This window comes from Scyliorhinus canicula, chromosome 3 (assembly GCF_902713615.1).
Source record: "Scyliorhinus canicula chromosome 3, sScyCan1.1, whole genome shotgun sequence".
NCBI lineage: Eukaryota > Metazoa > Chordata > Chondrichthyes > Carcharhiniformes > Scyliorhinidae > Scyliorhinus > Scyliorhinus canicula.
The window spans coordinates 14,153,718-14,181,089 of record NC_052148.1 but is presented as its reverse complement, the minus strand read 5'-3'; the positions used below and the strand labels follow the sequence as shown (position 1 = coordinate 14,181,089).

Genomic DNA, 27,372 nt, shown 5'->3' with positions numbered 1-27,372 from the left:
ATAGATTAGGTCAATCAAATTAGTAACAATACGTAGGACGAGGAATTCTTGGAGTCTGTACGGGATGGTTTTCTGGACCAATACGTTGAGGAATGAACTAGAGAACAGGCCATCCTACACTGGGTACTATGTAATCAGAAAGCAACAATTTTAATCTATTTGTGATGGGCTCCTTGGGGATGAGTAACTATAATATGATGGAATTCTTCATCAAGATGGCGAGTGACATAGAGGGTCCTGAACCTATGATGGTATAAGGCAGAGTTGATATTGATGGATTGTGGAATGTTACTTAAAGGAATGATGTGGAGATGCCGACGTTGGACTGGGATGAGCACAGTAAGAAGTCTTACAACACCAGGTTAAAGTCCAACAGGTTTGATTCAAACACGAGCTTTCGGAGCGCAGCTCCTTCCTGAGGTGAATGGCGAGGTATGTTCCAGAAACATTTATATAGACAAAGTCAGAGATGCTGGACAATGCTTGGAATGCAGGCATTTGCAGGTAATCAAATCATTGCAGATCCAGGGAGAGGGATAATCACAGGTTAAAGAGGTGTAAATTGTCTCAAGCCCGAACAGTTGGTAGGGTTTTGCAAGTCCAGGCCTGATGGTGGGGGATGGATGTAATGCGACATGAATCCAAGATCCCTGTTGAGGCCGCACTCATTCCTGCGGAACTTAGCTATAAGTTTTTGCTCGGCAATTCTGCGTTGTCGCGTGTCCCGAAGACCGCCTTGGGGAACGCTTACCCGGAGATTAGAGGCTGAATGCCCTTGACTGCTGAAGTGTTCCCCGACTGGAAGGGAACATTCCTGCCTGGTGATTGTTGCACGATGCCCGTTCATTCGTTGTCGCAGTGTCTGCATGGTCTCGCCAATGTACCACGCTTCGGGACATCTTTTCCTGCAGCGTAAGAGGTAGACTACATTGGTTGAGTCGCACGAGTATGTGCCGCGTACCCGGTGGGTGGTGTTACCACGTGTAATGGCGGTATCCGAGTCGATGATCTGGCATGTTTGCAGAGATTGCCCTGTAGGGTTGTGTAGTGTCGTGGTCGCTGTTCTGAAGGCTGGGTAATTTGCTGCAAACAATGGTTTGTTTGAGGTTGCACGGTTGTTTGAAGTCCAGTAGTGGGGGTGTGGGGATGACCTTGGCAAGATGTTAATCTTCATTGATGATGTGTTGAAGGCTGCGAAGATGATGTCGTAGTTTCTCCGCCCCAGGAAAGTACTGGACGACGAAGGGTACTCTGTCAGTGGTGTCCCGTGTGTGTCTTCTGAGGAGGTTGGTGCGGTTTTTTGCTTTGGCGCATTGGAACTGTCGATCTATGAGTCGAGCGCCATATCCCGTTCGTACGAGAGCATCTTTCAGCATGTGTAGGTGTCTGTTACGCTCCTCCTCGTCTGAGCAGATCCTGAGTATACGGAGGGCTTGTCCATAGGGGATGGCTTCTTTAATGTGTTTCGGGTGAAAGCTGGAGAAGTGGAGCATCGTGAGGTTGTCTGTGGGCTTGCGGTAAAGCGAAGTGCTAAGGTGACCGTCCTTGATGGAGATGAGTGTGTCCAAGAATGCAACAGAATTCGGCGAATAGTCCATGGTGAGTCGGATGGTGGGATGGAATTTATTGATCTCATCGTGTCGTCTGCAACGATTTGATTATCTGCAAATGCCTGCATTCCAAGCATTGTCCAGCATCTCTGACTTTGTCTATATAAATGTTTCTGGAACATACCTCGCCATTCACCTGAGGAAGGAGCTGCGCTCCGAAAGCTCGTGTTTGAATCAAACCTGTTGGACTTTAACCTGGTGTTGTAAGACTTCTTACTGTACTTAAAGGAATGACAGTGAATAGGCAATGGCAAATATTCAAAAAACATGAACTGCAACAATTGTTCATTCCTGTCTGGTGCAAAAATAAAACAGGAAAGGTGGCCAAACCATGAGTTCCCAGGGAAATTAGAGACAGACTTAGACCCAAGGAAGAGGCATAAAAATTGGTCAGAATAAAATAACAGACCTGAGGATTGGGAGAAGTTTAGAATTCAGCAACAAGGGCAAAAAACACAAGAGTATGAGAGTAAACTTGCAGGGAACATAAAAACTGACTGTAAAAACGTCCATATGTGAAGAGAAAAAGATTAGTGAAGACTCAAGTCAATCCTGTACAGTCAGAAACAGGGCAATTTATAATAGGGCACAAAGAAATGGTCAACCAACTAAATACATACTTGGGTTTTGTCTTCACAAAGGAGGACACAAATACCAGAAATGTTGGGGAACACAGGGTTTCGTATGAGTGGGGAACTGAAGGAGGTCAGTATTAGTAGAGAAATGGTGTTGGGGAAAGTTATGCGATTGAAGGCCGATAAATCCCCAGGACCTGATAATCTACATCCCCGAGTATTAAGAAAGTGGCCCTAGAAATAGTGGATCCATTAGTGGTCATCATCCAAGATTCTATCGACTACAGATTGGAGGGTAGCCAATGTAACCTCACTATTTAAAAAGGGAGGTAGAGAGGAAACAGGAAATTATGCACCAGTCAGCCTGACGTGGGTAGTGGGGAATTTGTAGAGTACATTATACAAGATTTAATAGCAGAGAAATGAAATGAAATGAAAATCGCTTATTGTCACGAGTAGCTTTCAATGAAGTTACTGTGAAAAGCCCCTAGTCGCCACATTCCGGGGAGGCTGGTCCGGGAGATTGGACCGAGTCAGCATAGATTGATGAATAAATCATGCTGGACAAATCTACTGGAATTCTTCGAGAATGTAACTGGTACATTTGACAAGGGGAGCCAGTGGATGTGGTTTATTTGGACTTTCAAAGGCTTTTGGCAAAGTCTCATAAGAGATTCACATGTAAAATTAAAATGCATGGGATTGGGATGGATAGAAAACTGATTGGCAGACAGGAAACAAAGAGTAGGAATAAATGGGTCTTATGCTAGGACCCCAGCTCGTCACAATATATATTAATGATTTAGATGAGGGAACGAAACTTATTATCTCCAAATTTGAAGATGACACAAAGCTGGGTGGGAGGGTGAGCTGCGAGGAGAATGCAGAGATGCTGAAGTATGATTTGGACAAGCTGAGCGAGTAAATGCACGTCAGGTGCAGTATAATGGAGATGAATGTGAAATTATTCGCTTTGGTAGCAAAATCGAGAAGGCAGATTATCTGAATGGCTCTAAATTGAGAGGGGTATGTGCAATGAGACCTGGGTGTCCTTGTACAGCAGGTGCTGAAAGTAAGTATGCAGGTGCAGCAGGCGGTATAGAAGGCAAATGGTATGTTGACCTTAATGAGCAGATTAGAGTACAGGAGCATGGATATCCTACTGCAATTATTCAGGGCCTTAGTGAGACCACACCTCAAACATGGTGTGTAGCTTTAGTCTCCTTATCTGAGGAAGGATGTTCTTGCTGAGGGAGTGCAGAGAAGGTTTACCAGCCTGACTCCCGAGGAGAGATTGATTGCGTTTTGATTGTATTCACTGGAGTTCAGAACAAGGAAGGGGATCTCATAGAAAACCATGAAATTCTAACAGTACTAGGTAGTGTAGCAGCAGGAAGGACGTTCCCATTGGCAGGAAAGCCCAGAACCAGAGGTCACAGTCTAAGGATACAAATAAACCATTTAGGACTGGGATGTGGAGAAATTTCTCACTCGAGAGTGGTGAGCCTGTGGAATTTACTACCACAAAAAGTACTTGAGGCCAAAACATTCTATGATTTCATGAAGGAGTTAGATATATCTCTTGGGGCTAAAGGGATCAAAGGAAATGGGGAGAAAAAGTGGGAAACAGTTACTGACTTGGATGATCAGCTATGATCATAACGAATGGTGGGGCAGGTTTGAAGGGCTAAATGGCCAACTCCTGCTCCTATTCGTGACATTCTACTAGATCTGTCTAATGGCACTGCATGTATAATTGACAGGGTGCATTGAAGCAACTCACCAAGGTACTTTGATTTAACATTGCTTTTCTGCAACATCTAACACACAGGACAAAAACAGTAATACTGTTGGAACACTATCAAGCTTCCATCAGTCATTGAGCTAATATCCTGGGATTCCTTATCCAGCACCATAGTGAGAGCATCATCAGCACATGCAATATAGCAGGATATGTCCCGCCACACTACCTTTGCAAGGAAAAAGTGTAATAAATGTAAACTTAAATTTGTTGATGCCTGCAGATGTTGTTGTCAGCATTCTTTAGGATTTTATAATGTCACGTGCTGTTAATTTATTAAATACTAGTGCCTCCTTAGTTGTGTTACATCATTCATCAGAACCTTTTATTTCTGTGGCAGTGATTAGAAATTGTTACATAATTTGAGTTTTATGGCCAAGGTATGGTATAAAGAAGCAACACGTCGTATTGTAATTTAAGATTGCCAGTTTAGTTAATTTTTAATGTTTGTGCTATAGTGGCAGCTTTGATTGTTCATTGCTTTATAGTGCACTGTCATCACATTGTTTGGAAACGTAAGGTCAAGTCTGCACAAGTCTCAATTTATCATGCCCAACACCATGGGCCAAGATATTCCGTCCCCTAAAGTTGTACCTGGGGTACCCAAAAATATACAAGAAACTGCACTGAAGTTTCAACTTTAGTTGGGTAATTACCCTGCGCCGGGAACTCCAATTTAAAATCGGAGAGCTCAGATGGTTCCGACAGTCTCAGTAGGATAGCTACCCAAGAAAGGTTTGAAGGATTAAAACCAGTTCCAGTATAAAGCATCGCATCTTCATCTAATCTTTCATAACAACTCTTCAAAGCTAGTCAATTTTACTTGCAAGACAAATTCATCTGTAAATTTGCACAAAATAAAGTCCAATAAACATGGGAAGTAAATAGCAAAGATAAGCTTATTTTTGAGGAATGAGTGTTGGTCAAGACTCCAAATAGATTCTTCTGAAAAAGACCACAATCTTTTATATTGAACTGAATGGGTAAAGGAGGGTCTTTTGGCTTAATGATTCATCAAAAAAATGCTGCATTGAAATGGTAGTCTAGATTATATGAAATAGACTTGAAGTGATTTTCGTGCTTGAATCTGCTGAGAGACGAACACCATTGACTGAGTCAAACTGACACTTGGGGTTATTATTTAGAAACAGGCAGGAATGCTCAGCAGTCTTGACCCAGTTCATCAAAGGTTAAACAAACAAAACATCCAATTGAGGTTCTTTCAAAAGCTCCTCTCAAAACCTGGGGCTGGTTTTGAAAGCAGAGCAAAGCAGGCCAGCAGCACGGTTCAATTCCCGTACCAGCCTCCCCGAACAGGCGCCGGAATGTGGCGACTAGGGGACAGTAACTTCATTTGAAGCCTACTGGTAACAATAAGCGATTTTCATTTGATTTCATCTAATTTCCTATTGATCTACTAGTATACAAACTTTGTGGAATTTATGTGGGGATCCTTCAACAGAGCTGCAATATCACTTTCAACAGACGGACTGAACTAAAATAAATCAGTGAACAGTTCTGGAACTGATCACCAATAACCGCTTTTGGTTAAAAGTAGCCTAATTTCCAATAATCCTCACCATTCTTACGGCATTAAAAGGGTCAACCACTGAAACAATATTAAGCAAAAAGTCCACAAAGCAACATAGATGAACAACTACATAAAGACAGCAGCAAAGGTTCTTGTGAAATGTCAACGTCAACAGTAACAACTTTATAATTAAATCTTTGGTTATAGAACATTACAGCACAGAACAGGCCCTTCAGCCCTCGATGTTGTGCCGGGACTGACTATTTGTCACGCTGGCTACATTACTTAGCACTGATTTAAAAAGATATACTGCAAATACACAATTCAGCAAATTCAAAATGTAGGTTTTGCCATACGAGTATCAGGTTATATTCAAAACTATAAAATGTTGGTTAATTAAGACTTTCTGTAGCCGTCTGACCTTAGCTAAGATTATTTAATCGACAGCCATTTGGTGCCCCGAAATCATACATCTGAAAAATAACTAATTTCCTCCCCCATTCCTGCAACAAATTGTTTCTTAAATGATTTGGGGGGGGGTTTCATGCACCATTGCATCTGGAACTCATTTCATGTATGGATCACTCCGTGCATGGAACTTCTTAATATTTTTTACTATTTTGAAATGAGGTCCCCGGTTCTAATCTTGCACTTCAAGGGGTACCGGAGGCACGTTGGAAACAGAACCAGAGAGGATTAACAAAACCTTCAAGGCCTTCTACCAAGAGCTGTACACCTCAGAGCCCCCAACGGGGAAGGCTGGGATGAACCGGTTCCTTGATGGACTGGACATACCAGTCGTGGGAGAGGGCAGAAAACGGGACCTGGAAGCACCACTAGCACTGGGAGAGATCATGGACAGCATTAGCTCCATGCAGACGGGGGAAGGCGCCGGGACCGGACAGATTCCCAGCGGACTTCTACAAAAAATCCGCGACAGCGCTGGCCCCGCACCTGCGGGAGATGCTCACAGACTCGCTAGCTAGGGGCACACTGCCACCCACGTTAGCACAGGCCTCAATCTCGCTGATACCTAAGAAAGACAAAGACCCAACGGAATGTGGGTCATACAGACCCATCTCTCTGCTGAACGCAGACGCCAAAATACTGGCCAAAATCCTAGCCAAAAGGCTAGAAGACTGAGTATCCAAAGTGGTCGCAGAGGACCAGAGGGGCAGCACTAAAGGGGCTGCCGTTCAAACAAGTCCGACACAAATTCCGCTACCTGGGGATCCAAATAGCCCATGACTGGAAAGGGATCCACAAATGGAACCTCACCAGTCTGACGGAGGAAGTAAAAAAGGACCTGCAAAGATGGAACACACTCCCACTCTCCCTCGCGGGGAGAGTCCAGACGATCAAAATGAACATACTGCCCAGGTTCCTCTTCCTGTTTAGATCTATTCCGATCTACATCCCCAAGGCCTTTTTCAAAGCGCTGGAAAAACAAATCGGGGGGGGGGGGAGGAGGAGGAGAGAATGCTACGATCCCAAAGAAGGTCCTACAAAAAACAAAATCCAGGGGGGCGCTAGCCCTCCCAAACCTACAATTCTACCACTGGGCGACAACAGCCGAGCGAGTAAGGGGATGGATCCAGGAGCCAGAGGCCGAGTGGGTGCGTGCAGAGGAGGCCTCCTGCATGGGGACCTCCCTCCGGGCCCTTGCCACGGCAGCACTCCCATCCCCACCCAAAAAACACTCCAGCAGCCCAGTGGTGACAGCCACCCTCCAATCCTGGAACCAACTGCGGCAGCAATTTGGCCTGACCAAAATGTCGGACAAGGCTCCCATCTGCAACAACCATAGGTTCACACCAGCACTGACTAACGCCACCTTCAAAAGGTGGAGGCAGGACGGAGGGACACTGACAGTCAGGGACACTGGACGGCAGGATCGCAACACTGGACGAACTGACAGAGAAATCTCGGCTACCCGGGGGAACGAGCTATGGTACCTGCAGCTCAAAAACGTCTTACGAAAGGAGACAAGGACGTACCCACAACCGCCACGACAGACACTACTGGAAGACCTACTGGACGCAAGCATCCTAGATAAAGGGAACTGTAGCGACATGTATGACCGACTGGTAGAAAGGGCTGACACCGTACTGGACGCAACAAGAAAGAAATGGGAGGATGACCTGGGATTGAGATAGGGTGGGGACTCTGGAGCGAAGCACTGCAGAGGGTCAACTCCACCTCCACGGGCGCAAGGCTTAGCCTGACGCAGCTAAAAGTGGTACATAGAGCCCACTTAACAAGAAACCGTATGAGTAGGTTCTTCCCGGAGGTGGAGGACAGATGTGAACGGTGCCAAAGAGGCCCGGCCAACCACGCCCACATGTTCTGGTCTTGCCCCAGACTTGTGGAGTACTGGACAACCTTCTTCGAGGCTATGTCCAAAGTGGTGGGGGTAGGTAACGGGGGCGGGGGGGGGGGGGTTTACGGGTTCGTTATGGGGGTTTGTTCTCATGGTTTTATGCTTATTTCTTTTTCTTGTTAATTTATTGTTTTTGTATTGGAGGGGAGGGGTCACTGTTTTTCTCTGTGATAAAATTTGTTGTTGAAAACTTGAATAAAAATTATTCCAAAAAAAAAAAGGACAAAGCCGCAAACGACAGTCTGATGGCTAGCTGAGGCCCAAAACCAAATTGTAAACAAATGCCTATAAACATGTGCCTCGGCCATAATGGGGAATGTAAAATATGTATGCCGGTTAAAGGGGGTGGCCACAGTTGTTATTATGAAGATAGCTTGCCTGTAAATATACATGTTAATTTTTGCGTGTTTTTTTTCTAATAATTTATAATTTGTTGGATATAAAATATGAAAACTCAATAAAAAACATTTCCAAAAAAAAAATCTTGCACTTCAATTGAAAGTAATATTTGCCTTTCCATTCCCTCTGTAGATCACCTCCCAGGTATTTCCGTTCCAAGCTCAAGGCCTAAGTTTCCTCACAACTCAGACTTTTTATACTTGACTTTTGTCTCTTCTCCACATTGCTCCAATGCCTCCTTTGTTTCTTGGCAGCTAGGAGTGGACACAGTACTCAAGGGAAGTGTGATCAGGAGACTGAATAATTTAATCAAGACCTCAAGATAAATTATGCTGCATTAACCATATACTAAGATATAATTAAAGCTGATTGTTATTTCTACATTGGTTGCGTATCGCAAGTGTCGGGTTTACTAATATTCCTAGGCCTCATTTAATTTCATTCTTGGTTTTTAGCAAACAAAACCCATTTTTAGAATGGCTTTCAAGAAAGATTGACTAAATAACAGGAAAGAGTAAAGTTAAAATAAATGGGTAAGTAGTTAAGGAGGCAAGCATTAATACAATTTATAATGTTAAACTTAAATACTTAATATCATTTTTAATGTTGGAGTAGCTTCATTATTGTAACTTTTACACAAATAATCTTTATTGTCACAAGTAGGATTACATTAACACTGCAATGAAGCTACTGTGAAAAGCCCCTCGTTGCCACATTCCGGTGCCTGTTCGGGTACACGGAGGGAGAATTCAGAATTCTCAGCTGGTAAGGGAATTGAACCCACACCGCTGACTTGTCTGCATTACAAACCAGTTGTCTCGCCCACTGAGCTAAACCAGCCCCTGTAGAATTGCGTACATTGGCCGGGAAGCGAACCCAGGCCTCCCGCGTGGCAGGCGAGAATTCTACCACTGAACCACTAATATCACAGAATATTAACTGAAAACAATACAGGTCAGCTCACTGACACACAAGTGTCCCTGAATTTACAAGCACCACCAGTTATATGGACACCTTGTAGGAAAATTGGTCTATTAGCTTGGAAGCTAATACACTCAGTAATAATCTTCAGTACAGAAAGCTTTTGAGGTCAAATATACTCTGAACCTTTATGGATAAAAGATCAAGAATGTATTTTATCTAGATTCCTGATAGATCTTAGTGTATTGGAGCACAAGAAACTCTACAGCAGATATTACATTGCCGACCTTATTGAACAATCCTAAAATGAATATTTTTCCATTTTCTTTTGACAGAAGCAAAGTTCATACGACAGTCTAATCCCCAATACATGTATTCCACTGTTATTTAATATTGCTAACTTAAGTTTTATAAAATTCATTCATAAGATAGAACATAGAACAGTATTGCACAGAACAGGCCCTTCGGCCCTCGATGTTGTGCCGAGCAATGATCACCCCACTCAAACCCACGTATCCACCCTATACCCGTAACTCAACAACTCCCCCCCCCCCTTAACCTTACTATTAGGACACTACGGGCAATTTAGCATGGCCAATCCACCTAACCCGCACATCTTTGGACTGTGGGAGGAAACCGGAGCACCCGGAGGAAACCCACGCAAACACGTGGAGGACGTGCAGACTCCACACAGTGACCCAGCCGGGAACCGAACCTGGGACCCTGGAGCTGTGAAGCATTTATGCTAACCACCATGCTACCGTGCTCCCCAATGTGGGTGTCACTAGTAGGGCCAGTATTTGCTGCCCATCCCTAATTGCCCTTGAACGGAGTGCCAGTTAAGAGTCAACCCACATTGTTGTGGTTCTGGAACCAAATGTAGGCCAGGTATGGACGACAGATTTCCTTCCCAAAAGGACATGAATGAACAAGGTGCGTTTTTAACAATTGATAATGGTTTCATTATCATTAGACTGTAATTCCAGACAACTAATCATGTGGACCAGTTCTGCAGCACATTTGGTAGTTTTGTGGGGGCAGAGAGAAGAGAGAGAAGAAAGAGAAGTAAAGATAGAAAAATTGTTTTTAAAATCTTTGAAGTTGTCAGGTCAAGTCGATGATATGCTAGTATGCAGGATCCTTGGTGTATAAATGGAGTACAAAAGCAAGGTGATTCTCCCAAATCTTTATAGCTCTCAGCTGGAGTTTTGTTTTCAATCCTGGGGGCCACTTAAGAAGAATGAAAAGGCTTTGGAGAGGCCTCAAAGGAGATGTACTGGGAACACTTGGGTGAGGAGCTTCAGTTACGTAAACAGATTAGAGATCGGAAATTGTCCTCTTTCGAGCAGAGAAGGGTAATGAGAGGTTTAACCGAGTGCTCAAAATTATATGGGGTTTTGGTCGTAACCAGAAGACGCAGACTTAAGGTAATTAACAAAAGGAAATCCTGGGGAAAGATGTCACAAATGTTTTAAAACATTTTAATATTCCATCTGAAAGATGGTAGAAGCAGATTTAACATCACATCAACTTTCAAAAGGGAACTGGGTAAATCCTTGAAAAGGAAAAGTCTGCAGACTGGGGAAGAACAGTAGAGTGAAACGTTTCGTAAAGTTACAAATGGCAACGTTATGATAGACTGAATGGCCTCATCCAATGCTGTATGATGCTATACAGTCATCCCCTAAGTTTTCTCTGCCTGTCGATTATATATTATTTCAAACTTGGACATTACGGAAATTTCAAACTTGACGATATGGGTGGCACGATAGCAGTGGTTGGTACTTTTGCTTCACAGCGCCAGGGACCTTGGGTTCGATTCCCGGCTTGGATCTCACACTGTGCCGAGTCTGCACATTCATCACGTGTTTGCGTGGGTTTCATCCGGCTGCTCTGGTTTCCTCCCACAAGTCCCAAAAGATTAGGTAATTTGGGCATTCTGAATTCTCCCCCCATATACCAAAACAGGCGCCAGAGTGTGGCGACTTGGGGATGTTCACAGTAACCTCGTTGTAGTATTAAGTAAGCCTACTTAGAACATAGAACATAGAACGATACAGCGCAGTACAGGCCCTTCGGCCCACGATGTTGCACCGACATGGGAAGTCAAAAACTAACGGCCATCTAACCTACACTATGCCATTATCATCCATATGCTTATCCAATAAACTTTTAAATGCCCTCAATGTTGGCGAGTTCACTACTGTTGCAGGTAGGGCATTCCACAGCCTCACCACTCTTTGCGTAAAAAACCTACCTCTGACCTATATCTATTACCCCTCAATTTAAGGCTATGTCCCCTCGTGCTAGCCATCTCCATCCGCGGGAGAAGGCTCTCACAGTCCACCCTATCTAACCCTCTGATCATTGTATGCCTCTATTAAGTCACCTCTTAACCTTTTTCTACCTAACGAAAACAACCTCAAGTCCATCAGCCTTTCCTCATAAGATTGTCCCTCCATACCAGGCAACATCCTGGTAAATCTCCTCTGCACCCGTTCCAAAGCTTCCACGTCCTTCCTATAATGAGGCGACCAGAACTGTACGCAATACTCCAAATGCGGCCGTACCAGAGTTTTGTACAGCTGCAACATAACCTCATGGCTCCGGAACTCAATCCCTCTACCAATAAAGGCCAACACACCATAGGCCTTCTTCACAACCCTATCAACCTGGGTGGCAACTTTCAGGGATCTATGTACATGGACACCGAGATCCCTCTGCTCATCCACACTACCAAGAATTTTACCATTAGCCAAATAGTCCGCATTCCAGTTATTCTTTCCAAAGTGAATCACCTCACACTTCTCTACATTAAACTCCATTTGCCACCTCTCAGCCCAGCTCTGCAGCTTATCTATGTCCCTCTGTAACCTGCAACATCCTTCCACACTGTCTACAACTGTGGCATCTCCACATCATGACTGTCTACAACGCCACCGACTTTAGTGTCGTCTGCAAATTTACTCACCCAACCTTCTGTGCCCTCCTCTAGGTCATTTATAAAAATGACAAACAGCAACGGCCCCAGAACAGATCCTTGTGGTACGCCACTCGTAACTGAACTCCATTCTGAACATTTCCCATCAACCACCACCCTCTGTCTTCTTTCAACTAGCCAATTTCTGATCCACATCTCTAAATCACCCTCAATCCCCAGCCTCCGTATTTTCTGCAATAGCCGACCGTGGGGAACCTTATCAAACGCTTTACTGAAATCCATATCCACCACATCAACTGCTCTACCCTCATCTACCTGTTCAGTCACCTTCTCAAAGAACTCGATAAGGTTTGTGAGGCATGAACTACCCTTCACAAAACCATGCTGACTATCCCTAATCAGATTATTCCTATCTAGATGATTATAAATCGTATCTCTTATAATCCTCTCCAAGACTTTACCCACAACAGACATGAGGCTCACCGGCCTATAGTTAACGGGGTTATCTCTACTCCCCTTCTTAAACAAAGGGACCACATTTGCTATCCTCCAGTCCTCTGGCACTATTCCTGTAGCCAATGATGACATAAAAATCAAAGCCAAAGGCTCAGCAATCTCTTCCCTGGCTTCCCAGAGAATCCTAGGATAAATCCCATCAGGCCCCAGGGACTTATCCATTTTCACCTTGTCCAGAATTGCCAACACTTCTTCCCTACGCACCTCAATGCCATCTATTCTAATAGCCTGGGTCTCAGCATTCTCCGCCACAACATTATCTTTTTCCTGAGTGAATACTGACGAAAAGTATTCATTTAGTATCTCGCTTATCTCCTCAGCCTCCACACACAACTTCCCACCACTGTCCTTGACTGGCCCTACTCTTACCCTAGTCATTCTTTTATTCCTGACATACCTATAGAAAGCTTTTGGGTTTTCCTTGATCCTCCCTGCCAAAGACTTTTCATGTCCCCTCCTTGCTCGTCTTAGCTCTCTCTTTAGATCCTTCCTCGCTTCCTTGTAACTATCAAGCGCTCCAACTGAAACTTCACGCCTCATCTTCACATAGGCCTCCTTCTTCATCTTAACAAGAGATTCCACTTCTTTGGTAAACCACGGTTCCCTCGCTCTACCCCTTCCTCCCTGCCTGACTGGTATGTACTGATCAAGAACATGCAATAGCTGTTCCTTGAACAAGCTCCACATATCCAGTGTGCCCAACCCTTGCAACCTACTTCTCCAACCTACACATCCTAAGTCATGTCTAATGGCATCATAATTGCCCTTCCCCCAGCTATAACTCTTGCCCTGCGGGGTATACTTATCCCTTTCCATCACTAACGTAAAGGTCACCGAATTGTGGTCACTGTCTCCAAAGTGCTCACCTACCTCCAGATCTAACACCTGGCCTGGTTCATTACCCAAAACCAAATCCAATGTGGCCTTGCCTCTTGTTGGCCTCTCCACATTTGTGTCAGGAAATCCTCCTGCACACATTGTACAAAGAACGACCCATCTGATGTACTCGAACTATATCTTTTCCAGTCAATGTTTGGAAAGTTAAAGTCTCCCATAACAACTACCCTGTTACTTTCGCTCTTTTCCAGAATCATCTTCGCCATCCTTTCCTCTACATCCCTAGAACTATTAGGTGGCCTATAGAAAACTCCCAACAGGGTGACCTCTCCTTTCCTGTTTCTAACCTTAGCCCATACTACCTCAGAAGAAGAGTCCCCATCTAGCATCCTTTCCGCCACGGTAATACTGTCCTTGACTAGCAGCGCCACACCTCCCCCTCTTTTGCCCCCTTCTCTGAGCTTACTAAAACACCTAAACCCCGGAACCTGCAACAACCATTCCTGTCGCTGCTCTATCCATGTCTCTGAAATGGCCACAACATCGAAGTCCCAGGTACCAACCCATGCTGCCAGTTCCCCTACCTTATTTCGTATACTCCTGGCATTGAAGTAGACACACTTCAAACCACCGACCTGGACACTGGCACCCCCTGCGAAGTCAAATCTGTGCTCCTGGCCTCTATACTCTCAATCTCCCCCCGTACCCCAAAACTACAATCCAGGTTCCCATGCACCTGCTGAATTAATTTAAACCCCCCCCAAACTATAGGTTCTGTAGAACCCTGTTCTTTCCCCTCTTGGTCTCAGCTAGTTTAAATCTTGCTACCTTCCTCTTCACTACCAAAAACTTCCTCAAAACTATTTTTATAACCAACTTGTTTCTACCAATGTCATTCTCTCTGCTGCAAAGCAACTTGTGACTACATTATGCATGCTTTCTTTATTTGTTGTTGCCATCCCTAAATGCCCTTGAACGGAGTGGTCAAGTTGAACTGTTCGGTCATTTCGGAGGACAGTTAAGAGCCAACTGCATTGCTCTGGAGTCAAGAATCTGGAATCAAAAGAGTAGATTTTTGCTCCCTAAAGGACATTTATGAATCAGAGTTTTTACAACAATCAATGGTAGTTTCATGATCACCATAACTTCATATTTCAGATTTTATTAACTGACTTTAAATTCCAACAGTTGCCATGGTGGGATTTGAACCCATGGTCTCTAGAGCCTCTGGATTACTAATCCAGTGACATTACCACGATACCACCCCCTTTTCATGCTACAAGTTGTTGCTTATGAAAATCTTCTTTGTTGACAGGACTCTAAAGCAGTAAATAATAGGTGTATAGTTCACAGGGGAATGAACCACATTTAGGATTGGGCATGCATTTGCAATTCCCCCATATTCTTTGTTCATCACAGGGGACATTCCAATCCTTAATCATATGTGGAAATTCTTTTCACTTGATCAGCCTTTGCTACACACTTAACTTCTCAAACTTCTCCTCTCTTCTGACAAGCTGCAACTTTTGAAACCCCACATTTGCTATCACGTAACTATTACTTCTCAAATATCTTTTATTCCCCAATTCTATTCAATCGTCGGTTAGATTTATGGGCCTTAATTTTCCACATAACATTCTCAAAAGATAAGGTGGGGGAAGGGATTGCAAAGGAGAGAAGTAATAGCGGAATAGTTTCCACAATAGACGAAAACCTTATGTGAGATACCATTCCCATAATTGATTGAATAATGCTGTTATTCACGTGAAAGTGCATTCTTACCTGTCTGTTGTATTCTTCTTCATGCTCCATCCACATGTACTCAGCAAAAGGATTAGGCTCACTTTCAGTGTGTCCATTGGATACTATAATCTCCTGCACCCCAGAGCCTGCCGTGTTTGCCATATTAGGCGCCTTCATGTCTAAGGAATCAGTCTGAAATGCAGAACACAAGCGATATGGACTGATTAAGGACGGGTAACATCTGGTTCACTAAAATCTTAAATCCATTATTGGGTATTGTGAAAATAGTGGGTTTGCACAACAAGATAGTCATTAGAAACCAAAGCATTCAGCAGATAGTACAGGCTGATCGGGTAAGTCCCCAACTGTAGTGTGATCGCAGCAAGCAAGAAAACGAATCATCGGATTGGAACACAATACCTAAACGATCACTAAAACACAATTTTTAAAGTTTCTCATTAAGTTGAGTTGCCCACATGCCACCCTTTCAGGCAAATTTTCTAGATGGTGTGTTGTAATGCTACAGACCTCGTGACCTGACCCATACTTCCCAGCAACATAAGTGCAGGGACAGATGTGATAAGGCTCACAACTCTTCTGACAAACTCACCATTTTCCTCAGCTGTTGAAATGATCAGAAGAAAAAGTTGTTCCAGAGTAGTCACTAGAGGTAAAGAAACAAACGTAAGGGCTGGGCCATTGAAAAGTAGTAAGATACAAACACTACCACGAGAAAGGAAAATCTGGGTATCAGACCAAGCAACACACCAACACCAAGATATAATGGCTCCATTTTAAAAGCACACTTTTTAAAAAATTACTGATCTACCCAGATTTACTAATCACTGGGTAAAAGGGAAAATGGCTCTACAGACTGGAGTCCTTTTAAAATTTCTCACAGCTCTCTTTTACATATGCTATTCCAAATGCAACTCTCGCCTACTATTGTCCCATCCCAGCACATGCTGAAACCATACAGAGAAGGGTAACTTTTTGCTTTGTCTATGCAAAGGATAACGGTTCAGTACATAAAAAACATTTGAATGGAGTGATGATAGCTTGTGTCCATGATTCTTCCAACAGTGTATTCTTCAAATACCGATTTCTAGATCTTAACTGTGCCATCAACCCACCTCCTAACATTGGGTAGGTGCCCAAAAATAAATTGCTCAGATGTTCGTGCAGGGATGCCAAGGAGAATATCTTGTTTGAGAGAACAATTTATGCATCTGCATACTATGACTCTATGGAATGGAACTGTACATCGCTCACTCACATAGGAGGTGCAGCAGCCAGAACACTATGCAAGTGCAGTTCACTTCATTGCATTCTCGCCACAGAGCTCAAAATCAACTGCCTCCACGGCTCGTAATCACATACCCAGAATATCCCCACTCTACCGTTGCATTCAAAGAAAAGGATCAATCCGGTTTGATCTGTGCTGGAGAGCATGCCAGGAGCAGTACCAGGATGATCTAAACGTAAGGTGGCAAACTGGTGAAGCCAAAATGCAGGAGTACCTGGATGCCAACAGCATGTAACAGAGCCACATGTTCCAACAACCAACAGATCAAATGAAAGTTCTATATAATCTTTATTACTGTCACAAGTAGGCTTACATAAACACTGCAATGAAGTTACTGTGAAAATCCCCTAGTCGCCACACCTCAGAGCCTGTTGGAGCACACAGAGGGAGAATTCAGAATGTCCAATTCACCCAACAAGCACATCTTTCGGGACTTGTGGAAGGAAACCGGAGCACCCAGAGGAAACCACACAGAGATGGGGAGAACGTGCAGACTGCACAGACAGTGACCCAAGCGGGAATCGAACCTGGGACCCTGGTGCTCTGAAGCAACAGTGCTAACCACTGTGTTACCGGCAGACATATCATCACCACCTACAGCTGCTTCATCAATGACCTTCCCTCCATCCTAAGATCAGAGTGGGGGTGATCTCTAATGGTTGCACAATGTTCAGTATCACGCTTAACTCCTCAGATACTGAAGCAGCCTATGCCTGAATGCAGCAACACCTCGGCAACTCTCAGGCTTGGGCTAACAAGTGCTAAGTAATATCTGGGCCACACACATGACCATCTTCCCATGACATTCAATGGCATTACCATTGGTGAATCCCCCACTGTCAAATTCCCCCATCTTCGGGATCAGAAACTCAACTGGGAATTCTGCAGCGAGCAGCTCACCAGCTGATCCTCCACGGTCTGTCCACTATTGAGAGACAGAGTTTCACAGCACAGAAAGAGGCCTTTCGACCCATTGTCTCTGCTTTGGCCATCAAGCATCCATCTTTAATCCAATTTTCCAGCATTTGGTCCATAGCTTTCATAGTATAAGTTAGGAGGGCAATGGAATATTCTCCACTTGCCTGGAAAATGCAGCCCCAGCAAAACGCAGAAACTTGACATAATTCAGGACAAAGCCGGCCTCTTGTTCAGCACCGCATCCACCACCTTAATCATTTCCATGCCTGTGTCCAACTGCTGCCACTGTAGGCAATCTACAAGAGAGACCAGAGCAACTTGCCAAGGCTCCTTTGACAATACCGTCCAAACTTTAACCAGCTTGAAGAACGCAAGTAGAAGATACATGGGAATACTGCCAACTGCAAGTTCCCTACCCAGTCACACATCATCCTGACATGGAACTATAGCACCATTCCTTCACTGTAACTCAGTAAAAAATTTTGGAGCCTCCTCACCCAAACATCACTGTGGGTGTGCCTGCACCACACAGACAGCAGTAGAGCAAAATAGCGGCTTACCACCACCTTCTCAAGAGCAATTAGATATGGGCATTACACATTGTCCTTGCCAGTGACACTCACATCAAATGGGAAAAAAGTTACTTCAGCACAGGTTAGACAAAATAGGAAGAAACAATGGTGAATCATTTACAAGCAGAATGGATATATTTGTCCTCTAATACTTGGCATAGTTTGCAGCTACTAGTTGAATTATTCAATGCTGACATATTTTGTGCAAACTCTTGTACCAACATTCAGGTGACCATCCCATTGAGATGAAAATGGTGCACACTAAATATCTGGTTAACCGGAGTTGTCGTACAAAAATATTTTATGTAGGATTTGCAGCACAGAAACAAGCTGTTTGGCCCAACTGATACGATTTAGTTTTACAGTTACAGCAGCTCAGTCTTAACAATCATTGACTAAAATCATAGAATAGTTGAAGAATAAAAGGAGGCCATGTGGCCATTGTATCCACATTGCCTCTCTGCAAGAACTTGTCTCGTGCCATTCTCCTGGCTTTTACCCCATTGTCCTGCAAATTTTGCATTTAATGATTATGATTCAAGTCCTTTTTGTATGTCATGATTGAATTTGCCTCCACTACACTCAGACACGCAATCCAGATCCTAAGCACTCCTCCTCATGTCACTATTGCTTCTTTTGCGAATCATCTTAAATCTGTGCTTTCTGATTCACGATTTTTCCATCAGTGGGAACACAGACTATCTATTCTGCCCAAGCACCTCATGATTTTGAATACCTCCATCAAATCTTCTCTCAACCTGTTTGTCTTGATGGAGAACAGGCCAAACTTCTCCAATCTATGCAACTGAAGTTTCTCATCTCTGGAGCCATTCTCATGAATCTTTTCTGCACTCTGGTAATGTTTTCACATCCTTCCAAGTGTGTGGCGCCCAGACTGGACGCACTACTCCAGTTGAGACTGTGTTTTATACAGGTTTATCCAAACTTTATTTGCGTTCATACTCTTATGGCCCTATACATAAAACTCAGGATCCCATACAAGTTATCAGCTGCTTTCAATGATTTGTGCATATACACTTCCAAGTTCCTCTGCTCCTGGACTCCTCTTTAGAATTGTGCTCGTTATTTTATATTGTCCCATGTTCTTGCTACCAAAATAGATAACCGCACTTCTCTGCATTAAGTTTAATTTAGCTCTTGTTTGCCAATCCCCCAAACGATGCCCTTTTGAAGTTTAACACTATCCTCCTCATAGTTGATGATACTGTCTCTCATTTAAATTTTGAAATTGAGTCTTTCAGGGAAAAAGTCTAAGTCATTAATATAAATCAGGTAGAGGAGTCCAAACACCAACTCCTGGGGAACTTCACGATAAACTTGCCTCCGGTCTGGAAAACAAGCATTAACCACTACTGTTTCCTGTCACTCAGCCAATTTAATATCCCTTTTATTCCACTTCACTTAAGTCTGCTGTGCAGAATTTTGTGCATTGCTTCAAAAGAATTACCCTTATTTACTTTTTACATTACCTCAAAAAACTCAAGCAGGTTGGTTAAACATGATTTGCCCTTAGCAAATCTCTGCTGGGTTTCCTCAATTAATCTACATTTGCCCTAGTGACTATGAATTTTGTGCGAATCATCATTCCAAAAGCTTCCCCACTGTCATAATATCCACTCATGTATATAATGAGATGCAGACAGGCAGTGATTGACACATAGGATAACCAGTAAGCATACAACACAGTACAGCCAATCACCAGACAGGACACTACCACTATAAAGCCAGAGGGCACTAGGTTTCCCGCTCTCTCGAGACACAGTTACGGAAACAGTCAGAGCCCACGAGCTAGCAAGTGCAAACACCATGCGGTAGCGGTCAGGCTATAGTGTCGACCCACAGCTGAATATGTATAGCAGTTCTATTGTTGAATAAAACAGTGTTGGATCTTCTCCAGTGTTAGACGACTGTTTCTAACTTTCCTGCATCGAGTGCAGTCCACATCGAACCAACCTGCCTAACACATCACCCACGACTGAAGTTGAACTGACCAGCCTGCAGCTGCTGGGCTTATCGTTTTTGAATGGTTCATTTTCCAGTCCTGTAGCACCACACCTGTATTTAAAGAAGATTGTAAAATTATGGCCAGTGCCTGCGCACTTCCCACCCTTATTTCCCTCAGTATCCTTGTGTAAAGTATTCATTTAGTACCTCAGCCATGCACCCTCCCTCCATGTGTAAATCCCCTTTTTGCTCCTTAATAGGCTCCACTTTTGCTTTTATGACCCTCTGACTATATGCCGACAAAAGACTTTCGATTTTCCATTTTATGTCAGCAGAGCATCGTCATATTCTCCTGCTTCTCTTGTTGTATTATTTTTGTTCAATTGTTGCATGACATTACAAAATGTGGGCGAGAGAAAAGGCAACCGTGTCAGTGTTCATTTCTCAAAGAATCTTGTATTATTTGTATACAATCAAACTCTTAAGAAAGCTTTCTTTCCTCAAAGTGCTGAGAAGGTGGATTGGGTGAAGTGAATAGTTTAAATGAATTTGCCAGGGATTTAGATTAGTGTACAAGGGAGGAAGGAGTTGTTGAGTTGTTGATAGTAAAAAATTAAATAAGATGGGCAGATATTTATGTGGAGCATAAACAGTGCCAAAAACCTGTTGCGTTGAACGTCCTGTTGATGTGCTCCAAAATGCTACTTAATTAGAAAGTCAAATTAAATTTAGTTTATTGTTACCCCTCTCAAAGAAACTACCATGAGTAGCAACCTCTAATTTACTCAAGTCTGGTCAGCAGGTGTTAGCTAATCAAATCACAAATTTGTTAATCTGGAGCCATCACAGGCAGTTTTGTTTTCTTATTTAGCACTTAAATTGAATGCAAGCAGAGATTGCTGAAAAGCAATGATACCAGTTTGTTGCTTCTTCCTTTCTCTTCCACCCCCATCCAGTCGAGGGATAAAAAGTCAAACTGCAGCACTGGGACCCAGGTAGTTCAGAGATTGAATCAATGGTATTCCTGGGCTTAGCTGCAGGACTCCCCAGTGCTAGCTCAGAAAAATGCAAGATACTTGGCTGAATCAGACCGGAGGGGAGCTTCAGTCATAGGTTCACCAGAAAAATTAGAAAAGATTCTGCAATGCTTTGAAATCTGTTTACTGCCTTAGTCTACTGGTTTACCACCAATCCTCGGTGCCAAAATGTCAACGATCGTTCATCGAGAAAGCCCAAACAGTAGAAATAGGAACACAGCACTCGCCACATCCTCAATTGACTTTGATCTATCGATGAAGAATCGATCAATAAGCTGCCAGAACTGTTCCCTTGATGGCTAAAGAAGTGACAAAAGCAACAATTTCTTCTCAGCAGCAAAGTTCCAGCAGTTCATGAAATACCAGCCGAATACTACAAGGCCAGAGATCAATGCCTGGCCAAGAAGCTCACTGAACTCTTTCAGTCTACGTGGGAACAAGGAACCATCCCACAAGAATACCAAGATGTCTCCACTGCCCAGCTGCATGGTAGCTCAGTGGCACCAGCGATAGCACAGTGGTTAGCACTGCTGCTTCACAGTGCCAGGGTCCCAGGTTCAATTCCTGGCTTGGGTCACCATCTGTGCGGAGTCAGCACACTCTCCCCTTTTCTGCGTGGGTTTCCTCTGGATGCTCCGACTTTCTCCCACAAGTCCCAAAAGACGTGCTGTTAGGTAATTCTCCCTCAGAGTACCTGTACAGGTGCCGGAGTGTGGCGACTTGGGGCTTTTCACAGTAACTTCATTGCAGTGTTAATGTAGGCCTACTTGTGACAATAATAAAGATTATTAATGGTTTGACAGTTGCATGATGGCACACTTCCATCTGGAGTGCAAGTCATTTGACCTATTTGCAGTCACAAAAAGAGTTAAGTAGGGCTGTGTGCTAGGGGCATATTCTCTCTACCATAGAACATAGAACAGTACAGCACAGAACAGGCCATTCGGTCCTCGATGTTGTGCCGAGCATTTGTTACCCAGCGCCTTCAATGGTGGTGATCCTGTAATCAAAATCAGCTCGTATATGGAAGGAAACCTGCTCAATCTGAGATGACTCCAGGCAAAGATGAATGTCTCCAAAAGCACACTTTGCCAAGTCTGTGCACTCATTACCAGTTCAGAGCTGGCCATGCAAAGTATCATCTTTATTAGTGTCACAAGTAGGCTTCCATCTAACACTGCAATGAAGTTACTGTTAAAATCCTCTAGTCACCACACTCTGGAGCCTGTTCAGGTATACAGAGGGAGAATTCAGAATGTCCAAATTATCGAACAGCACGTCTTTGGGACTTGTGGGAGGAAACCGGAGCACCTGAGGAAACCCACATGGACAGTGGGAGAACGTGCAGACTCCGCACAGACAATGATTCAAGACGGTTATCGAATCTGGAACCCTGGCAATGTGAAGCAACTGTGATAACCACTGTGCTACCGTGCCGCAAGTAGCATGGGCTTGTTCTCCAATACCTGTGACAACCGTGGCCTGATGATCAGCACTAAAAAAATGAATTCATGTACTTGCCTGCTCCAAAAAACCCATCTCCAGCCCAAGGTTTCAGTCCATGACCTGCCAGCAATGCACAAGTTCACATACCTTGGCAAAACACACTCTGCTGTTTAGCTTGATAATGAAACATGCAAAAATTGATAAAAGCAAGTATTTCTTTTGGCAGACTTTGAAAATCAGTCTGGGAATTAAGAGGAGTCGGTCTGCCTACCAAATGAGAGAACAATCCTGCCCACTCTACTCTATGCATGAATGATGTACCAGCGCCATGCCAAGAAGCTCAACCACTTGTATTGCTTTTGTAAGCTAAGATCAGATGGCAGGACAAAATAGCAGACAGAGGTGCTCCCGTGAGATGGCATGCCAAGCAGTCACGCCATAGCGGAGCTGGTCATGTAGCCAGAATTCTTGACACTTACTATGCTATCTTCCACAGAGTTTGAAACTGAGGAGCACTCTCATGGTAATCAAAGAAAGATACAAGGACGCTCTGGCCTGGGCAGTATCACTTCACCGGGCGCAACCATATCAATATCCATGTGCAATTTTGTTAATGGTTGCTCATGGGATGTGTCGTCGCTGGTTAGGCCAGCATTTAATGCCAATCCCCAATTGCCCTTGATGGGGCAGTTAAGAGTCAACCACATTGCTGTGGGTCTGGAGTCACATGTAGGCCAGACCAAGTAAGGGTGGCAGTCCTCCCCTAAAGGACAGATGGGTTTCACAACAATCGACAATGGTTTCATGGTCACCATTAGACATTCAATTTCAGATTTTTGCTGAATTGAAACTTTGACATCTGCCATGATGGGTTTTGAACGCGGATCCCCAGAGCTTTACCCTGGGTCCCTAGATTACTAGGCCAGTGACAATTCCACCACACCACTGCCTCCCTACCCTCATGTGGAGATGCCGGCATTGGAATGGGGTGAGCACAGTAAAAAGTCTTACAACACCAGGTTAAAGTCCAACAGATTTGTTTCAAACACGAGCTTTCGGAGCACTGCTCCTTCCTCAGGTGAATGAAGAGGTATGTTCCAGAAACATATATATAGACAAAGTCAAAGATGCCAGACAATGCTTAGAATGCGAGCATTTGCAGGTAATTAAATCTTTACAGATGCAGAGATAAGGGTAACCCCAGGTTAAAGAGGTGTGAATTGTCTCAAGCCAAGACAGTTGGTAGGATTTCGCTAGCCCCGGCCAGATGGTGGGGGATGAATGTAATGCAACATGAGTCCCAGGTCCCGGTTGAGGCCGGACTCATGTGTGCGGAACTTGGCTATAAGTTTCTGCTCAGCGATTCTGCATTGTTGCGTGTCCTGAAGGCCGCCTTGGAGAACGCTTACCCGGAGATCAGATACTGAATGCCCTTGACTGCTGAAGTGTTCCCTTCCAGTCGAGGAGAATACTGAGATACAGGCTATTAGACTAGAAGGGCTTGAGGTTCATAAGGAGGAGGTGTTAGCAATTCTGGAAAGTGTGAAAATAGATAAGTCCCCTGGGCCGGATGGGATTTATCCTAGGATTCTCTGGGAAGCTAGGGAGGAGATTGCTGAGCCTTTGGCTTTGATCTTTAAGTCATCTTTGTCTACAGGAATAGTGCCAGAAGACTGGAGGATTGCAAATGTTGTTCCCTTGTTCAAGAAGGGGAGTAGAAACAACCCCGGTAACTATAGACCAGTGAGCCTTACTTCTGTTGTGGGAAAAGTCTTGGAAAGGTTTATAAGAGATAGGATGTATAATCATCTGGAAATGAATAATTTGATTAGAGATAGTCAACACGGTTTTGTGAAGAGTAGGTCGTGCCTCACAAACCTTATTGAGTTCTTTGAGAAGGTAACCAAACAGGTGGATGAGGGTAAAACAGTTGATGTGGTGTATATGGATTTCAGTAAAGCGTTTGATAAGGTTCCCCACGGTAGGCTATTGCAAAAAATACGGAGGTATGGGATTCAGGGTGATTTAGCAGTTTGGATCAGACATTGGCTAGCTAGAAGAAGACAAAGGGTGGTGGTTGATGGGAAATGTTCAGACTGGTGTCCAGTTACTAGTGGTGTATGACAAGGATCTGTTTTGGGGCCGCTGCTGTTTGTCATTTTTATAAATGACCTGGAGGAGGGCGTAGAAGGATGGATGAGTAAATTTGCAGATGACACTAAAGTCGGTGGAGTTGTGGACAGTGCAGAAGGATGTTACAAGTTACAGAGGGACATAGATAAGCTGCAGAGCTGGGCTGACAGGTGGCAAATGGAGTTTAATGCAGAAAAGTGTGAGGTGATTCATTTTGTAAGGAATAACAGGAAGACAGAGTACTGGGCTAATGGTAAGATTCTTGGTAGTGTGGATGAGCAGAGAGATCTCGGTGTCCATGTACATAGATCCCTGAAAGTTGCCACCCAGGTTGAGAGGGTTGTTAAGGAGGAGTACGGTGTGTTAGCTTTTATTGGTAGAGGGATTGAGTTTCGGAGCCGTGAGGTCATGTTGCAGCTGTACAAAACTCTGGTGCAGCCGCATTTGGAGTATTGCGTACAATTCTGGTCGCCGCATTATAGGAAGGATGTGGAAGCATTGGAAAGGGTGCAGAGGAGATTTACCAGAATGTCGCCTGGTATGGAGGGAAGATCTTATGAAGGAAGGCTGAGGGACTTAAGGCTGTTTTCGTTAGAGAGAAGAAGGTTAAGAGGTGACTTAATTGAGGCATACAAGATGATCAGAGGATTAGATAGGGTGGACAGTGAGAGCCTTTCTCCTCGGATGGTGATGTCTAACACGAGGGGACATAGCTTTAAATTGAGGGGAGATAGATATAGGACAGATGTCAGAGGTAGGTTCTTTACTCAGAGAGTAGTAAGGGCATGGAATGCCCTGCCTGCAACAGTAGTGGACTCACCAACACTAAGGGCATTCAAATGGTCATTGGATAGACATATGGATGATAAGGGAATAGTGTAGATGGGCTTTAGAGTGGTTTCACAAGTCGGCGCAACATTGAGGGCCGAAGGGCCTGTACTGCGCTGTAATGTTCTATGTTCTATTTTCTAACTGTCCTGGCTTGAGACAATTCACACCTCTTTAACCTGGGGTTAACCCTATCTCTGCATCTGTAAAGATTTAATTACCTGCAAATGCTCGCATTCTAAGAATTGTCTGGCATCTTTGACTTTGTCTATATATATATATATATATATATATATATATATGTTTCCGGAACATACCTCTTCATTCACCTGAGGAAGGAGCAGTGCTCCGAAACAAATCTATTGGACTTTAACCTGGTGTTGGAAGACTTCTTACTGTCCCTGCCCTTAAGTTGGGAAGTGAGCTGCCTTTTTCAACCACTGCAGTCCATATGTTATAATGAGATCCATAGTGCTGGCAGAGAGGGAGTTCTAGGATTTTTACTTAGCAACAGAAACCATTGACCAGAAACTGAACTGACTAGCCACATAAATACTGTGGCTGTAAGAGCAGGTCAGAGGTAGAGAATTCTGCAGTAAATAACTCATCTCCTTAGTCCCCAAAGCTATGTCCACCATGTCCTTACTCCACCATCTGCAAGGCACAAGTGACTCTCCACGTGTCTAGACGAGTACAGCTCCAGCAACACCAAAGAAACTCAACACCATCCAGAACAAAGCAGCCCGCTTGATTGGGGCCCCATCCACCACGTGCAACATTCACTCCCTCCACTACAAATGCACAGTGACAACAGTATGTAGCATCTACAAGATGCACTACAGAAAATCTCCAAGACTCTTTTGAAAGCACCTTCCAAATCCATGACCTCTACCACCTAGAAGGTCAAGGGCGGGAGATGCATGGGAACACCACCACATGCACGGTCCCCTGCAAACTGCATAACATCCCGACTTGGAATTGGGTCGCCGCTCCTTCACTGGGTCAAAATCTTGGAATGCCCTTACTAACAGCAGTGTGTGGACCTACACCACTTGGATTGCAATGGTTCAAGAAGACAGTTCCCAATCACTTGGAAGGACAATTTGGGGTGGTCAATAAATGCTGGCCTAGCCAGTGATGCCCACATCCCATGAAAGGATTTTTTAAAAAAAGTTTTAAAGGGTGCAGTGTCCTTTGAAAGCAATTACACATCAGGGGCAGAGATAAAACGCAGCAGAGGAAATCCTGAGCCAGCAGCTAGTCATTGAAAAAACAATTACCTGCGGTATCCTATCTTGTTTGCAATAGTGTCTTCTGGGCACAGGTCGGCCTCAACAGTCACCGCCACCAGAACTCTCCCAAACACCCTCAAACAGCAACAGCTCAATGCAACATACAAGATTTATCTATTGCATAGAGGCCCTTCAATTTCTAAATGTAACTTTAGACAAATTAGGAACTCTCATTCCACCCTAAAAGAACTTGGATGAAAAAAAATCAGAAAAAGCACACATTAGAACATAGAACAGTACAGCACAGAACAGGCCCTTCGGCCCTCGATGTTGTGCCAAGCATTGTCCGAAACCAAGATCAAGCTATCCCACTCCCTGTCATTCTGGTGTGCTCCGTGTGCCTATCCAATAACCGCTTGAAAGTTCCTAAAGTGTCCCGACTCCACTATCACAGCAGGCAATCCATTCCACACTCTAACCACTCTCTGAATAAAGAACCTACCTCGGACATCCCTCCTATATCTCCCACCCTGAACCTTATAGTTATGCCCCCTTGTAACAGCTACATCCACCCGAGGAAATAGTCTTTGAACGTCCACTCTATCTATCCCCCTCATCATCTTATAAACCTCTAATAAGTCGCTTCTCATCCTCCTCCGCTCCAAAGAGAAAAGACCTAGC

At 44.0% G+C, this 27,372-nt stretch overlaps 1 protein-coding gene across 3 annotated transcripts in view; it reads right to left on the bottom strand.

Moving 5' to 3' along the window:
• LOC119963824 (polyadenylate-binding protein-interacting protein 2-like) overlaps window positions 1-27,372 on the bottom strand; it is a 132,221-nt gene that overhangs the window by 41,999 nt on the left and 62,850 nt on the right. For 2 of the 3 annotated variants that reach the window (XM_038793137.1, XM_038793138.1), the window contains 2 exons: window positions 15,865-15,918; window positions 15,294-15,446 (listed from right to left, as the gene is read on the bottom strand). In XM_038793137.1, the coding sequence (XP_038649065.1) occupies window positions 15,294-15,446; window positions 15,865-15,867 (156 nt within the window). In that variant the 5' untranslated portion in view covers window positions 15,868-15,918. The remainder of the gene's footprint in view (window positions 1-15,293; window positions 15,447-15,864; window positions 15,919-27,372) is intronic. The other variant, XM_038793139.1, reaches the window with a different exon arrangement.